The sequence below is a fragment of the Hordeum vulgare genome, chromosome 2H, assembly GCF_904849725.1.
Source record: "Hordeum vulgare subsp. vulgare chromosome 2H, MorexV3_pseudomolecules_assembly, whole genome shotgun sequence".
Lineage (NCBI taxonomy): Eukaryota > Viridiplantae > Streptophyta > Magnoliopsida > Poales > Poaceae > Hordeum > Hordeum vulgare.
In genome coordinates, this window is record NC_058519.1 from 618,712,000 (window position 1) to 618,728,592 (window position 16,593).

The 16,593-nt window shown below is 41.6% G+C and overlaps 2 protein-coding genes across 2 annotated transcripts; one reads left to right on the plus strand and one right to left on the minus strand.

The window, feature by feature from the left end:
- The first annotated feature begins 349 nt into the window (after window positions 1-349).
- Window positions 350-5,351, plus strand: LOC123430864 (E3 ubiquitin-protein ligase RNF14-like). The gene is made up of 7 exons (XM_045114700.1): window positions 350-613; window positions 1,497-1,571; window positions 1,713-2,211; window positions 2,994-3,376; window positions 4,270-4,490; window positions 4,599-4,737; window positions 4,825-5,351. The coding sequence occupies exons 1-7, from the start codon at window positions 449-451 to the stop codon at window positions 4,963-4,965; spliced, it is 1,623 nt and encodes a 540-aa protein (XP_044970635.1). The 5' UTR covers window positions 350-448; the 3' UTR covers window positions 4,966-5,351.
- Window positions 5,352-6,208: 857 nt separating this feature from the next.
- Window positions 6,209-7,903, minus strand: LOC123430865. Its single transcript, XM_045114701.1, has 2 exons — window positions 7,568-7,903; window positions 6,209-6,655 (listed from the first exon to the last, which is right to left on the minus strand). Exons 1-2 carry the CDS (start codon window positions 7,829-7,831, stop codon window positions 6,566-6,568), a joined length of 354 nt encoding a protein of 117 aa, XP_044970636.1. The 5' UTR covers window positions 7,832-7,903; the 3' UTR covers window positions 6,209-6,565.
- Between the last annotated feature and the right edge of the window lie 8,690 nt (window positions 7,904-16,593).

Genomic DNA, 16,593 nt, shown 5'->3' on the forward strand with positions numbered 1-16,593 from the left:
GTATGTTGCAATGGTGAAAGCAAGCTTAGCCGATTTCGATGTGGTAAGATCCAATGGTTCGTGATAAATTTCTACTCCCTCCGTTCCTAAATATAAGACCTTGTAGGGATTGCACTATGGACTATATACGGATGTATATAGACATATTTTAAAGTGTAGATCCACTCATTTTGCTCCGTATGTAGTCTATAATGAAATCTCTGCAAGGTCTTATATTTAGAAACGGAGGGAGAATAAATGAAAAAACTTCCTCCAATGATTGCTCTTAGTCAACGAGTAAATTAAATTTGAGGTGTGAACAGATGGTTCGAGAAGCACTGCTCCAATCGTAGCAATTCGTATCCCACCGGCGCCAACACCCACGCCCACACCCCAAAGACTGCCTCGGCCTGACAAAACTGAAAAAGAAAGACCACCCCGGCCGCCGGCCGCCACCAGCATCCCGCCGATGGAGAGCCCTCATCACGCCTCCCTCGGAGAGGGCGGCCTCTCGCCGTCGCCGGAGGCCGTGAGGATGCTGCGCGAGATGTTGCTCCGGGACCTCGAGGAGGGGGAGGGGCCCGATCTGCCGGAGGAGCTGCTGCTCTCCAACGACCAGCTGCAGCAAGACGAGGTACTGCCACTGCCTGCTCGAATCGATTGGTCCTTTGCCCGCTCTTCACGGATGAACCCCCTGTGGGAACTGCATCGCTGACCCCTCTCTGGATTGCGGCAGTTCTAGTGTCCGATTGCGGCATAGTTGTGCCTCGTGAGTCGTGACTTGGTTGGGTGTAGAAGAGGCCCAGGCTATTCAAGCGGAGTGGGTGAAAAGCAGCACTTTTTTTCAATCTAGGGATCGACGGTCGGTCTCTAGCAGTCAAGGCCCCTAGTCTTAGGGAACGAACTTTCGATCGTCCTCTGCAGAAGGAGGAGGAGGATGAATGCAGAAGGCACGGGAGGAAGAGCAGAAGGGAAGAGGGGGGATGGGGGATGGGATAACCGGCGCCCAGATAGGTGGTGGACGGGATGAGGTAGTCAGGAGGGGCGTGTGCGTGTGTGGAGGCGAGCAGGGAGGGGGGCATTGCGAGGAAGATGATGGTTGGTGCAGGGGAGAGGGATCATTGACCATGTTTTCTCATCATTGACCATGTTAATGTTTATATGCAACCATGATGTGCCCATGGCCAGTCGTGCAGGCCATTTTTGTAGACCTCGTATGTTATGCTTAGGTTGTGGTTTGGAATTTCTGCAACCTGATTGTAAGATTGAAGTGGTTGTTAATCAGCTAAACCACCTTTGGAACTGAAAAGCATGCATGTTGCACACAGCTCTATGTCAATGGTCTAGAAAAGATGGTTGCAGAATTAGGGTGACACTTGTAGGCTCCATTAGGAATGCAAAACAGTGGAATTGGTAGAAAAATCAAACTAGTTCTCTCAGATTAGATGAATTGAATACTCAGTAGATTTCGAGACTTTCTTCTGATGGTACTTTTTCTCTGATATATGATTGCACAGATACTGGCACTTGAGGCAATTTATGGAGACAATTTGGATATTTTTGGTGAAAAGTCTGTACCACGCTCTTTCCAGGTATATCTGCTTTCCTATATTTATTTGCTCAAGCAAACCATTGTTGTTTAAAAAAAAATCAGACTTCCAGGACTCAATAATTACGAAAATATCAACAGAATCTGTGATACTCTTTCCTCATTCGTTTTCAATTCTTTGCAGATCCATGTGCACTGTGAAATTCCAGATGGTATCAGTGTGTCCACAGAACTCCAGAGTGTTGATGATTACCAAGACGACCAGTTCACATTCAATGTCAAGCACTTGGCTCCAATATCACTGACATGCCTTATGCCTCCATCATATCCGAGCCATCATCCTCCGTACTTCTCTCTCGGTGTACAGTGGTTGGATCGTGTGAAGGTCTCAACCCTTTGTCACATGCTTGACTCGATTTGGGCACAGCAGTCTGGACAGGAAGTTGTTTTTGAGTGGGTGCAGTGGCTGCAGAGCTCTACACTCTCTCATCTTGGTTTTGATGGCGGGATAATCATATGCAAGTCTGATAGTACGATGGCTCCTGTGGATGCTCGGGTTGTTGGAGAGATTCTGTCTGTAGAGGATGTTGTTCAACGGTTGATGAGCTACGATGAAGAGCAATGCCTTCAAACATTTCTTCGTGGTCTCCATGTCTGCACAATTTGTTTGAGTGAGCACCCAGGTAATTATTCAGATGCTCCATTTGATGCTTGGATACTCTCCCTGGTGCTCATTTAACAACTATATCACCATCATAACTTAAATCTGTTGTTTTGAAACAGTAAGGGAGGGCACTACTGATACAGTATATATTGGACACTGAATTGGTGCTCCATGGAGCCAGGGCACCATGATTTATGCACAAATCCAAACCAAATTTTGGTATTGTTTTGGAAATTTTAGTTCTGGGGTATAATACCTGATCATTATAATTCAAATACTCTACATTCTGGGATATTGCTGGGTATATCTATTTTTGCATTCCATACTGTTTTTGTATAAAATCAACATATATCTGCAGTCAAACAATCATTAGAAAAAGTAACTACAATTCGGTTCTAGTTCAAACTTTTTTCAACTAATTAGTAGACAAGTTAAATCTGATAAGAAATGTAAAATTATTTTGCACCCCATACCTAGGCGAAACTAAAGGTTTGGGGTGGCCCCTTTACCACATATACCGTGAGGAAATACAAGTTAAAGGTTCTGCAGGAACCCAGGCACAGCCCAAATACCTATGAAACTAATCCCTTATTCAATGACAAGCATACTTTCCCGGTAAAAAATAAATACTTGTAAGCTTCTTTACACAGTTTCTATAATTGCAACATTAGCACAATTAATCATGTTCATGTGTCATGCTGCTGAGGTACATCCTCATGAACAATCCAAGTTCCATCATGCCTAGAGTCTGGAATATTTAAAATGTTTAATCTGTATTTTTATTCTTTTGATTTTCCTCAGGCATCGACTTCGTAGAACTTCCATGCCGTCATTACTTTTGCTGGAGGTGCATGGAGACATACTCAAAGATGCATGTCAAGGAAGGATCAGTCCTGAAATTGGTGTGCCCTAATGACAAATGTGGATGTTTTGTTCCTCCTAAACTATTGAAGAAGTTGCTTGGAGATGCAGGTTTTGAATGGTGGGAAAGATTGGTATTTCAGAAGACTCTAGACTCAAGGGCTGATATAGCTTACTGTCCAAGATGTGAAACAGCTTGCCTGGCAGATGAGGACAGCGCCCAGTGCTCCAATTGCCTCTTCACCTTCTGCGTCCGCTGCAGAAACCGACGCCACGTAGGGGAGAGATGCATGACTCCAGAAGAAAAACTTATTTCTGTACAGGTTAAAAATCCATATAAACAAGACATATTCTTTTCTTTTTTAAATAAGTGTTAGCTAACTGTCCATGTTCTGATTAAAGTCCATCTAACGGTGCATATCTGTTGTAAGTTTTAGCTATAAGAGAGATAACTTCCAACATATAAGAACACGAGTATTGGGAATGCCAAAATTATTATTGGATATTTCATCAAATAGATACCTTATTCATTTATTCAGAACTTTAAACATAGTTTTCTTTAACTCTTCACTGTTAAATGGTGAATCATGGAATCTAGTGAAGTTCCGGACATGGGAATGTCTGTGCAGTGTTTAGTTGTATTTTCCCTACCGAATTATCATTTAGAGAACTTAACATGGCACTTTGAATGTCATGCGGTACCTGATCTGATGCCACTGTGAATCTGACAGGTGGGACTGAGCTGGTAAAGCGTTTAGTTTTTGCTAAACCGACCAGACCTGGTGTTATATACAACATTTAAACATACCTGGCCCAAAATGCAACTAGCAACACAATACCTGGTCTAAGTGGAAATTACTCAAGGAAAATCCATTACAAGATAATGTACTAGCTACGCATCATGGCGTTCTTCTTAATAGGGCGTTCTTAATAGAAAGATGCACAGACCTTTCTGTATATTCTAGAAAAAGCTATAGCTCTACTTGCATATAATATATCTACGTTATAGGTACAGTAACTATTCACAAAGTAATTTTGTTTTCAGAAGAGCACATCATTTCACTTTAAGGTTATTGCAAAACATGGTGCCATTTCCAGCAAGATGGGCATTCCAAGTTCCGTCATTTGTTTTATGGCTATTCTGTGTTAGACTCTTTCAATGCAATGAGAACAATATTGAGTTCACATTTTGATTGCGCTGTTTGTTTGTATACAGGAGCGTGAGAAGGCACGCAACTTGAGCAAAGGCAATGCTGGACGTAAAGTCTCGGCGAGTGATATATTTAGCATCAAGGAAATACTCCGTTCTTCTGTTATGTGTCCGCATTGTGGTTTTGCCATCTCACGCGTGTCAGGCTGCGACCAGATGCTTTGCAGAAACTGTGAGAAGTCGTTCTGTTATGCATGTGGCAAGGCATCAAGTCAAGGTCATACAAGGTATATATATATTTCTTGTGATGTCCCCTGCAAGTCTGATCTGTCAAGTATCATGTAGCATAGCTATTCTCCAGATACTAATTTTGAACCAATGCTCCCTTTTGACAGTGAACAATGCAAAATCGATAGGGAGAAGCTGAGAGTGAAGGTGGAGGTGAATGATGTCGTCAGAAACATGCAGAAAGAGCTGAAACTGGCACTGTCCAGAGCGCATCCGTGCCCGGGCTGCCGCCAGCCAAATTTCAAGGTAAAATTTCTGTGGCTTCCAGTGAAGATGGCACTAGTTTTTTTTTACTTGGCTCTAGTAGATGAAGCCAGTCTCTGATTTGAGCAGGTTGGGAACAACAACCACATCTTCTGCGAGACATGCCGGGTTCACTACTGCGCCCTGTGCCACACGGTGGTGCGCAAGAGCAAGGAGCACTACGGCCCCCGAGGGTGCAAGCAGCACACCGTCGACCCCGACTTCGTTTAGATAGACTGGATCAAAGAAGAGCGACGATCATGAATCAGAGTTTTTTGTGAGATGATCCCAGGGCGAGCACTGGTTTTTTGCCTACGGCGAACAGGTTTTTGACCCCTGTCGTTTAACAGTTTCAGATAGTATTGACAGTCAACCTTACAACTCTTTTTTGAAACCGAACATGTTACTGGGTATCGGTTAACCTCTGAACCCCGGAGAAGAGATCATCTTGTTTTTTTCTTACTTTGAGGAGCGTCTGTTTTGCACGAGAAGTTTATAACAGCAAAACTTGCTGGATTTTTTTTTTCATTATAACATGATCTTTTCAAGCATCCTTTATTGTGCAAAGGCCGCAACACTTTTTATTGTGACAGAAAGAAAAATAATGCTTCATCTGATGCTCTCACGTATCCGTATCTTTCCTGGTCGCCCTGCTGGTATCATTTTTCATTTCCCGCCGGTAGGCACAGGATCATCCCTCTGACGAACTCCCAGCACCCCCTTGACTCCTGCTCAGCCAAATCGTATATATAACTTACACATCAAACATCTCTGAATTCCTAGCTAGGATGGAATAAGGTAGGGATTTTTCACTCACTTGATAGCCTACGGGCCTGGTTGTTGGTGAGGAACGCGCTGAACGTGCCAGGATAGGTCTCGAACGTGACGCTCCGTGCGGCCTCGACGCTTCAGGTTCCGGATACAAAACACGAAGAGAGAGCGTCAGCAAAATGGAGAGCTATGTGTTCAGAAGGAACACGGCGAGGCGACAGACCTGCCGAGCACGGCGGCGAGCAGGCGGTAATTGTAGTCGTCGTCCGCCCCGTCCACCAGGCCAACCGTCACCTCGAACAGATGGATCTCCTGGCCGCTCCGTTTCGGCGGCGCCTGGGGGACGGCGAGGGTGGCCACGGCGAGCATCAGGATGGCGATCGCTGCCACCGACTGGCTTGTGGGTTTCGCCATGGTTGAGGGTGCGTTGCGGCAGCTGAAGAGAAAGAGACCGGTCTCGCCGTTGGTGATCTTGGCCTTGGGGAAAATGGACGGGAACTGGCCGGGAGGGTTTTATAAGCGCTCTCCGCCGGGGGTTTCAGCTGTTACGTGGATCTCAATTTAAGATGGTGCAATGGTCATTACGACACACCTTTTGGGTGCCTGTTAATGCGAGATTCATTTAAGACATGCACAAACTCCAGTGCGTGCGTGCGTGCGTGCAGTGCAGCAGTAGAAATACTACCAGCTTACAGTTACTGGGCAATCAGTTACATAGATTCAGTTGCTAGTTTCAGGGGATGTAGCCATTGTCTGTGGTTCTGAACTTCTCAACAGAAAACACTTTACAAAACCAGTCACACTATCATGTTCTAGAAAAGGCAGGTATGTTACAAGATGGTGAGGATGGCATCCAGACCCCGTCCCCGAAGGTGTTCATTGGCCATCCGTCGGCCCTGATGAACCGGGTCCTCTTCTATGGCGTGGCGAGCCAAGGCATACCTCTTCCTTGCCTCCGGGTCGATGACCATGCACTCGAGCGCCATGGCGGTTCGAGCATAATACAGTGCAAGGACGAAGAAGTTATTGAAGCCGTAGACTCCCGTCATCAGTAATGTCTTCAGATGATAATATAATGCGGCTCACGGGCCGGGGGCAACTCCTCTACCGGACGCCACGACACCTCTCGTTTTAGGAGTATGAATGTCAGCTGCATTATCAAAGCAGTAAAGAAAACAAGGGCCACAATTAATTACTTATTTCATAAAAGCACCCCTCTGATAATAATAATAATAATAATAAAATGCAACTAAGTTATTCTTGCTTGATCAGAATAACACTGCCAACTCCCTTTAAACAATCTGACTTAAACAATCAATCTTATCCTGAAATTACTTGATGTTATAAAGAAGTAGTAATACAATCAGCATGCTGAGGTACTCCACTACTGTGTATGACAGAAAACTGAGAGTACAACGTGCATAGTCATGTTTCTTACAGCTTAATAGTAACTAGGATACACGAAGGAGAAACCATCTTATGACAGGATATACTACAATCGTAAAGCGCGAATAAGGCCAGACTTTATAACTTACTTACACTCCGGTTGTGTTTGGTTGAGCTGCAGATTCTAAAAAAGCTACTGTGAAAAAGCTGGAAGCTCAAAAGTTAGTGTCCACAGCTTTGAAGTTTACACTAGGAAGAAGCTACATCTTTACCTAATACTAAAGCGGTTATTGTTTTTATCGAAAAACCCATCGTGATAATTTTATAAAAACACCCCTACTATTTTTTTGAATTCAACCCGCAGTCCCTGTGTTAGTGAATCTGAAAAAAAAACGTTTAGATCCAACCCGATGCGCCGCCCGGCCCCGAGTCCATCATGCTAAATAATAATCCCACACCGCTTCTTTACGCCCAATCTCACACGTTCATATAGGTACCCATTGATAATTCAACAAGCGACCCCAGAAATAAGCAAAGAGACGAGGAGGATGAGGCATGATCAAAGAAAGCAATCAAGGCGGGCAGTCGTCGTCGATTAAAATGAGATGGTAAAATCAATGAACGAAAGCAATCGAGGGGGAGGCAGTCGTAGGCTGCATCAGGGAGTGCCGCGCACCATGGTCGGCCGATGGAGCCAGGATCCGGCGGTGGTGGAGCTTGGGGAAGGGCCCGGCTGCAGCGGCGGAGTGCCCGCGCCGTGGACGACCAGGGATCCGGAGGTCGGAAGAGTGCTCGCGCCATGGCCGAACGATGGAGCTAGGATCCAGCGGGGAAGGGGCCGAGCGAGGTGGGCGCAGGCTGCATCGGCGGAGTGCCCGCACCATGGACGGCTGGGGATCCGGTGGCGGTAGAGGCTGAAGCGGAAGAGTGCTCGCGCCATGGCCGAACGGTAGAGCCGGGATCCAGTGGGGAAGGGCCCGACGGAGGTGGGCACAGGCTGCAGCGGCAGAGTGCCCGCGCCATGGACGGCCGGGGATCTTGGAGAAGAAGGACCCGTCTAGCAGACGTGTTAAGCTAGCTAGCGTGCACGCATATTGACTGTGTTTTTTTTCAATTTTTTTGTTATTATTGAATTTATCCTAACATCAAAAAAGGATTTTCCTCCACTTTATAATGAAGCAATCATCAAACTTATCCTCTATCTGTCCAACCTGATTAACAATAATTGACGGTCGCTTCAAACAAAGCACGTCATTTTTTCTTCCGTTGCAACGCACGGGAGAAATTTTAAATTAAAATGTTAATGAAAACATAAAATGTTTGTGAATTCTAAAAAAGCTCGGGATTTTCGTAATTTTTTTGCATATTCCAAAACAATGTCCGTGAATTTAAAAAATAGATTACTGACTTATAAAAATGTTTGTTTATTCAGAAAATTTTCATGCGTTTTAAGAAATGTTCATGAATTTTAAAAAAGTCCTCCAACTTCAAAAAATATGTTCGGCTATTCTAGAATTGTTCGCAATTGAAAAGAAAGTACTTAAAACCCATTCGAAATATAAAAATGTTCACGATTTTTAGTAAATATTTGTAAATTGTAAAAAATGTTCTTGATTTTAAAATTGTTTTCATATTTGTAAAAATGTTCATGAAGGATCAAAGGTATGTAGTTAAACAGTAATGCTTCTAAGTCTTTGTGACAATATACCCGTGTGAATTTTGAAGAACTAACTGTCGGGTGGATGGGATTATTATCATGTGTTTTCTAAAAATAATTCTTGAAATTCAGAATAATTCTTTGAATTACCAAGATTTTTGACAACCATGATATTTTTTTGGAAATGTGAAGATTGCTTCAACTTGTGAATAAATTTAAAAGAAGAAACATTTTCTTGCATTTGTGCACAAAATTTCAAAATTAAGCGATGATGTGTGAGCATAATGTGATCATCATCATTAGAGATTATGATTTTTTAATCCGTTGCAATGCACGGGTCCTTTTGCTAGTATTCTTAAAAGCTGTTTTAAACATTTACCCCTTTGGTTAGCTTTTAGCTTTTTAAAGCAGAAGTTGGTAAAAAAAAACCAAACATAGCCTCCATGAGGTGTATGGATGATGTTTTGCTCGATCATATAATTAAAACATCAAAGAGATGGATCACCTACATGCAGTTCAAGATGCTTCAAAACCGGGCTTAATTCCAAAAGGCAAGCCAAACGAAGAATGCCACTTGTATGCCAATCACGAACAGCGATATCCACCGTCAATATAAGATGCTTCAGGTTGACAAACTTGCTAGGGCATTTTGCACATCCAGGCACGTGCTACCAGGGGCGGGCCCAGGATTTTAAGAGTGTGTATTCAAAATCTTAAAAGCTTATAGATTTTTGACCGCCTCTTGTTTTTGCCGTGTAGAAATGATTATAGCACTATTTCTTATACAAATTGTATAATATATAAAAGATAAAACATGGATTAGCAATAGTATCATTGATTCATGTAATTGATCTTAACTTGAATTTTTGATATAGGATCATAACTTTGAGTTGTTAAACATATGAAAGTACTAATTATTCAACATATGAAGTGGCAACTTCTGACAACAATATGCATCTCCAAAGCATCGAAAACAAAAGAAAATTTTCCCAACAAACAACTTTGAAGCGCCTCCATAAAAGTGAATCTAGACAATCATCCATGAATCAACCTTTTCTGCGGGGATTCAAGAATTAACCTAAAAGGCCGTAACACACATCTAAGAAAAAAGAACGTATCTGAAAAAGATTGATGTGTCAATTCTCAAGTGATGAATGAGCTCGACTCAATCTCCAAGCTGGATGCATGTGCGGCGTCGCCGTGTGCTAGCCCACCAACGCGCCCCGTGCCCTCCTGCATACGTGCGGCTGTGGACCGTGCATTTTCTAGCGATGAGAGTTGGGAGCGTGGGCGGCGGCGCGGCGCGATTCATGCGACCGATCGATTGATCAGGGTTGGGTGTCATTGTGCCCACATCCAGTATATAATTTTCACTACTAGGAACCTAAGCTTCGCCTAGGGTTGAAAAACCGTCGTCTATTTGCAAAAACCGTCGTCTACTTATATGAGCTACGGTGCCCCCTCGGCTATTTCCCGTAGGTGATGCTTGGTCGGCCATTAACATGATATCCGACGGTACCGTGGCTTATGGTCATTGCCTACGGCATGAAGTCGACGGTGGATGGTCGGCTCTTTCATATCTGACGACGCTCATATCCTACGGTCTCCCGTTGGTTATTGCAAATTTTGACGGTTTCGTGTACCCGTCATTGTTCTCATTCCCGAAGGTTCTCGGTGACCGTCATTTTTTGTCGTTTCCGACGGTTCCCAACGACCATCGTTGTTCATGTTATTGACGGTCGTCCTCCCATCGGCATATGAACAACCAACGGTACATATACACAGTCAGATAAGGGTATGACCTACAGTATATATACACTGTGAGACTAGGTTATGACCTACAGTATATATATACTGCCAGCATTTGTATCAACTGAGCATCCACTACCCTTGGTATCGATTAAATCCGAGACGTTTGTCACTGTAGGCATAGTATATAACCGAGAGTAAAAATATCGCCGTTAGCCATCAGCTGCACTCTATAATGCCACTGGTAGAGAGAGAATTTGCACTACAAAAATGAAATTTGTGTCGATCCTATAAGTTGACAATGCCAAGTATGAACAAAATAAATAGAACTTCTTTTGTGACGGAAATAAATAGAATTTACCCCAATGTGATAAAAGAGCATACTTTACTCACAAGGTATCACATTGGTCCAATGGTAGTTAGTTCCAAGTTGAAAACTACATAAGTTCTGAATCATCCATATAGATAACATGAAAATGGAAAATAAAAGGGTAAATAAAAACAATCCATCCTAAACATTTTGCATTAGATAAATTATCTTGAAATATCAATCCCTCTCTAAACTGCACCATCAAAACGTCACTTCATCTCAACACTTCCATGAAGTCAAAGTCTTAATTATGTGCTTTCACTCTCGTCATTGATATTGCCACCCTCCATATGATTGTCACCAGATCCAGCATTGCTTTCAGGGCCCTAAAAATGATCATACTGCTTGTAAGAGATGAAATACACGCGATAATATAACGAAATTGTTTTTTTAAATACACAACATGTTACAAAAAGAGAGAAGATATTTTCATGGAAACTGTTACCAAATATACAACTTGCGAACATATAAAAGGGTAAATGGAACAAGAAAACAAGGCCCAGACATCTTCTGTACGTAACAGGACTTCAGATGTTCTGAATGCTAAAGTTTTTTTATCATGACCAGCTTCTAGTAAATAGTACAGTTTGCAATCAGTATTATCTAAATCAACAAATTAACAAGTAGGTTTTAAAACTCAACACTGATCAATTATGTATAACCAAGGAAAGTACCATTCCTTTACCATCTCTGTAGTCCGTACAAGCAGCAATATATAAGTACTTCAAATCAGTAAAACGCATAAGCACAAGGCAAATTCAATATCTAGGATCAGTGGTTAATTTATAAAAAGGATTTACTTGGGCAATGTATAATAAATCCAAATCTTACATAGCCCATAGCATTTCTCTTCTACGACTTGTAATTACCCCAATTGTCAAATTTATTAACAATTATTAGTTGCACTATGTGAATATTAATTAGCAGGCTAAGAAGCCATGCCCAAAGAAACAGAGAGAACCAATAAACAAACTCATGTTTCTCATACCAGTTCGGGTCCAGTTTGATCAACTTTATCTCGCTGCCTTGCTAACTCGTCATACAAATCACTATCACTGTAGTACTCATGTTCAGAATCATATGTACCCTATATATTAAAAAACAAATATTAAGTATTGGTTTGAGATCAAAAATAGAAATTGACATTAGAATTCAAGTTTCTGGAACTCTACATTTGAGGTCATCATTACTGTTTATCACAATCAGTTCGTTTTGTGTTAAACTTACCGACTCATGTTGTGCACCTTCCTCCATTAAAGTATCATAGTCCAGATCTCCTCTATATATCAATGCCTATAAATACACACAATTAGCAAAATCACCTTTCTTTATACTCCTATTCACAACAGTAGTAAACCTTACCCGCACAACTTGTGCCACACCTCGTAGCTCTTTGTTCTCATGCCTCAATTGTCGATTTTCCCTCTGTAAACGCTCTTGTTCACGAGCTGATTGTTCCTGCTGTGATACCCTGATCTTTGTTGCCTTAATAATGGACTTATCTATTTTGGTAAATGCCTCATCAGCAATTCTTAGTCTCCCATGTGGCATTCTACCAGTTGTTTCATAAATGACAGATCCATCGAATTCCGGATGCTCTTCTTGCCAATTTTCCCCATGCATATTTTTCATTCCATTGTCAAATGTTTCCTTTTGCAAGTAAGAAGAACCAGTAAGTAACATGAAGATTGGTAGAAGAGTAGTGCAAAATGGAACTAAAAGGACTACAAACTACATAATATGCACACATGTTGAGCCAGCTATGTAATGCAACCGGATATGAATTTGTAGATTGATTGCTCGCAACATGCATAGGTTCACGCACCATAAAGTATAGTCGCAAAGACTAACCCAGCGATCAGAAGCTTTTTGGCTACACATGTCAACACGTTCATTGCCTCGCTTCAATCTATGAGTGTGCTGCCAAGCACCCGCAAGTCCTGGGTCTTTACCAGTTTTTTGTTTCTGCTTATTAAAAGTGATAAGTGTTATCAAATATTATTATTTAGTATTGAAATATAGAAATATGCATTAGTGAAAAAGTACCAGATACTGGCGCGTAGCCACTATGCTTCTTGCACCACTGCAATGGTAAATGGTATCTCCATTAGCTAGCCTATTCCTCTTCCCACGTAAAGAATTGTTTCTAGACTCCTGAGTACTCCAATGTTCACATAGTAAACGCCAACCATCATCGGTACCAAAGTCATCTGGCTTGGTTGAAATTAATTCTACAACAGTTGGCCAGATATTACCCTCCTCATCTTTTTCCTCAGTTACATTGCCACGCTTGTATAATCTTTTCATAGCTGCCTTCTTTTCCTCATGTATCATTTGCCTCACTTTTTCAGCAAGGTTCAACTCCAAGGTTTCATCTGCATCACGTTGGTCTGATGGATTGCACTTAAAACGCCACTGTCAAAATAATAATGGATTGATTTGAGAACAAATGAATCTACTAAGAAATCATAAATAATAATGGATATCCAGATTACCATCAGACCAATTTAAGTGCTTTAGACTGATGACAGTACAAACTGAGAATTATGGTGTAGTGCACTTCTAGTTTTGACAACATAAATGGGCACTTTTTATATGATATAACTACATTAGGGAAAATCAGAACTGTTATTTGTTCCTAACACACATATTAAAGTCCAAGTTTCTAATAAAGTGGTGGGGAAATGAAAAATCTCCAGAAGCTGGCAAAACTAATCAACTTACCCAAAATTCATCTTTAATTCTAGATGCTGCAGTTTGCACTCTTGGATTGCTGGACCACTTGTAGTCCTCCCAAGTCAATACATGTTTCTTATTATCATCTGGACCAATTGGTTCCGGATAATACTGGCGTACTAATGCGCCTTGCACCGTGGAGGGTTCACGAGATTTGAACGGGTGCTTTTCCCATCGACTGTCATGAACACATACTTCAAAGCATTAATATTTGAATATGCATCCAAGAAGAACTAAAACACTTTAAAAAGTTTAATACTAACATGCCAGAAGGTACAATGAGAGGTCGATCAATCTCTTCAAGTCTATCACCACTTCCTGTCCTAGACCTGGGTGTTCTAGCCTTCCTAGTTTGTGAAGCTGGCTGAGATGACCCATTATTTCCAACCGAACCAGTGGAAGGTCCATTCCGTATAGGTCTTGAGATAGGTCTATGAGTCAAACGCCTAGTCATCCTGTTTACAAGGCTCCATGCTCGTTAGTAGCTATACAAAAATGAGAACAAACCATTATGAAGAACATGTGTGCAGATTAAAATAAAATGGAACACTTTGTAACCACTTAAATTGTAGTGAGTAAAACTTAATATTAGTAAGAAACAACGCTAAGAAATGAACTGAGAAATTCCAAAATATCTAATTAACGGTACTTCAAGAAAAAACTATAATAGAATATCTCATGCACTAACAAACTATATGTTCAGTAGTCATCATTATCATATTCTAAATCATGATCCAATGTGGTATCCTTGTCTTCATCCTCCTCTTCTCTTCCCCCCTGTGGAAATTCTTCTCCATCGCTACTGTCATCGATATAGATATTGTCCAAAGGATCCTCCTTACTGCTATCTTCCTTACTGTTGCGCTTTTCTATGGTTTCAATGTCATAGGGATCAAGCACATCATCGTACTGATTTGTAGATGTCCTAATTTCATCAATAAAGTCCCCAACATCTGCCGAGAAAATGCCCTGCTCTGTATCTTCTTGGAAAAAATCATTTTCAGCGGATGGATCATGTGTACTATCATCAAGGTTGCTCAAGCTGCTACTTGGCTGTATCTTGTACACAACCCGCCAATCACGAAGATCATGCCTTTGAGAAGCATATTTCAAATAATAAGCTTGAGTAGCTTGGTGAGCCATGGCAAATGGTTCAAAGTTCGCAAGCCTTGAAGATGGCCTAATCTCCACCAAACCTAATTTTTCTTCACACCTCGTACCCTTAGTTGGATCAAACCAGCGGCATTGGAAGAGTACCATCTCAATTTTTCGGCCTGGAGTGAAGGATAGTTTGATAATGTCCTCGATCACACCATAGTAGTCAAGTTGTTTGTTGTCGGACGTGAAGGATGCCAAACAAACTCCAGTGTTCACTGTTCTCAACCTTTTATGGAGTTTCTCATATCGTTCTGACCTAAAACGAAAGCCATTCACGTCATAGGAACTATATGAAAATACTCTAGAACTGCATCCATTAGCTAAATTCCACATGTCCTCGTCAGAACTTGGGTCTTTTTTACACTGCCATCAATAAACAATATTTCAAGTTAGTAAACATAACATTGATCAATCTAAGTCAAGAAATCAATGAGATAGTGATTACAACAGTCTTAAACCAATCAACGAATTCTTTCGTCATCATTTTATCCAGGCCCTCCAGAGACAAATTGGGGTGCTTCGCATACTTCTGTTCAGAAAATGCTCTATAGATGGCATATAATTAGAAAATTATGGCATATAAGGGTGAAGTGTAAAAATAAAATGACTTACTCTCGAAATTTATCAACATCAGAGCAATTGGTCAAAATGTATAGCTTCGCAGCATTCAGTTCTTCACGTGTGAGGTATCGAGACTCACCCCTACCATGAAGGGTGCCTTCATATTGGAACACATCTAGTGAGCAACCATCATTTTGAACCTGCTTTCCTCCATTGTTGTATCTAGACTTCCTATTCCATGTATTGTGAACATGGTCACTGAAGTACAAAGATACACAGTTTGTTATCTCTTGTACTATGCAAGCCTCCACAATTGAACCCTCTACTCTTGCCTTGTTGCGAACTTTCAATCGAAGATGGTGCATTGCCCTGCAATAAATAACTTGACATAAGAAAATTATAGCTAGAAGAAATCCACAACATTAGGTTATTTGACATACCTCTCAAAGACGTACATCCAACGGTATGTCACAGGGCCCCCAACCCTTGCCTCGTACGGGAGATGTACAATTAGATGTTGCATCACATTGAAGAAGCCAGGTGGAAACATTTTCTCAAGCTTGCATAACAGAATAGGAATCTCCTTTTCAATTGTACGCATCCGTTCTGGATCAATCTCTTTAGCACACAACTGTCGATAAAAAAAACTTAACTCTGCTATGGCCCGCCATTCACTCTCTGGGATGAAGCCCCGTAGAGCAACTGGCAGGAGGCGCTCCATAATTATGTGGTGGTCATGGCTTTTGAGTCCAACAAACTTTCCTTGGGTCAAGTTAACAGCTCTTCTCAAATTAGCCGCAAAACCATCACAAAACATCAATTCTTTGAACCACTTCAGGATGATTAGTTTGTCATCCTTACTCACACAATATTTTGCTCTTGGTTTCTGCCACCCACCATTAGGTTTCTGTATTAACTTAAGTTTTGGTCTGTTGCATATTTCAGCCATATCAAGACGTGCTTTAATATTATCCTTAGTTTTATCCGGAATATCAAGGCACGTGCTTAACAAAGCCTCAGCAACATTTTTCTCATTGTGCATTACGTCAATGTTATGGTGAAGCAACAACTTTTTAAAGTACTCAAGCTGCCACAAACCACTTATGCCAATCCAGTTGTGCCCCTTCCCGAAATCAGCAAAGGTATTTTTTCCATTTTCATCAGGAACAAGGCTTTGGAGCTGTTCATATACCTCTTCCCCGGAGAGGCGCTTCGGTGGAGGATCAAGAACTTTTGTTTTCTTACGGAAACAATTCAAACTCCTACGGAACACATGGTCAGCTGGAAGGAATCTCCTATGGCAATCAAACCAACATGGTTTATGCCCATTCTTTAAGGAAAACGTATCTATGTCACATCCACATATAGGACAAGCAAGTTTGCCATGTGTGCTCCAACATGATACTAAGTCATAAGCAGGAAAGTCATGAATAGTCCATAAAAGGGCTGCCTTCATTAGCAAGTTTTGCTT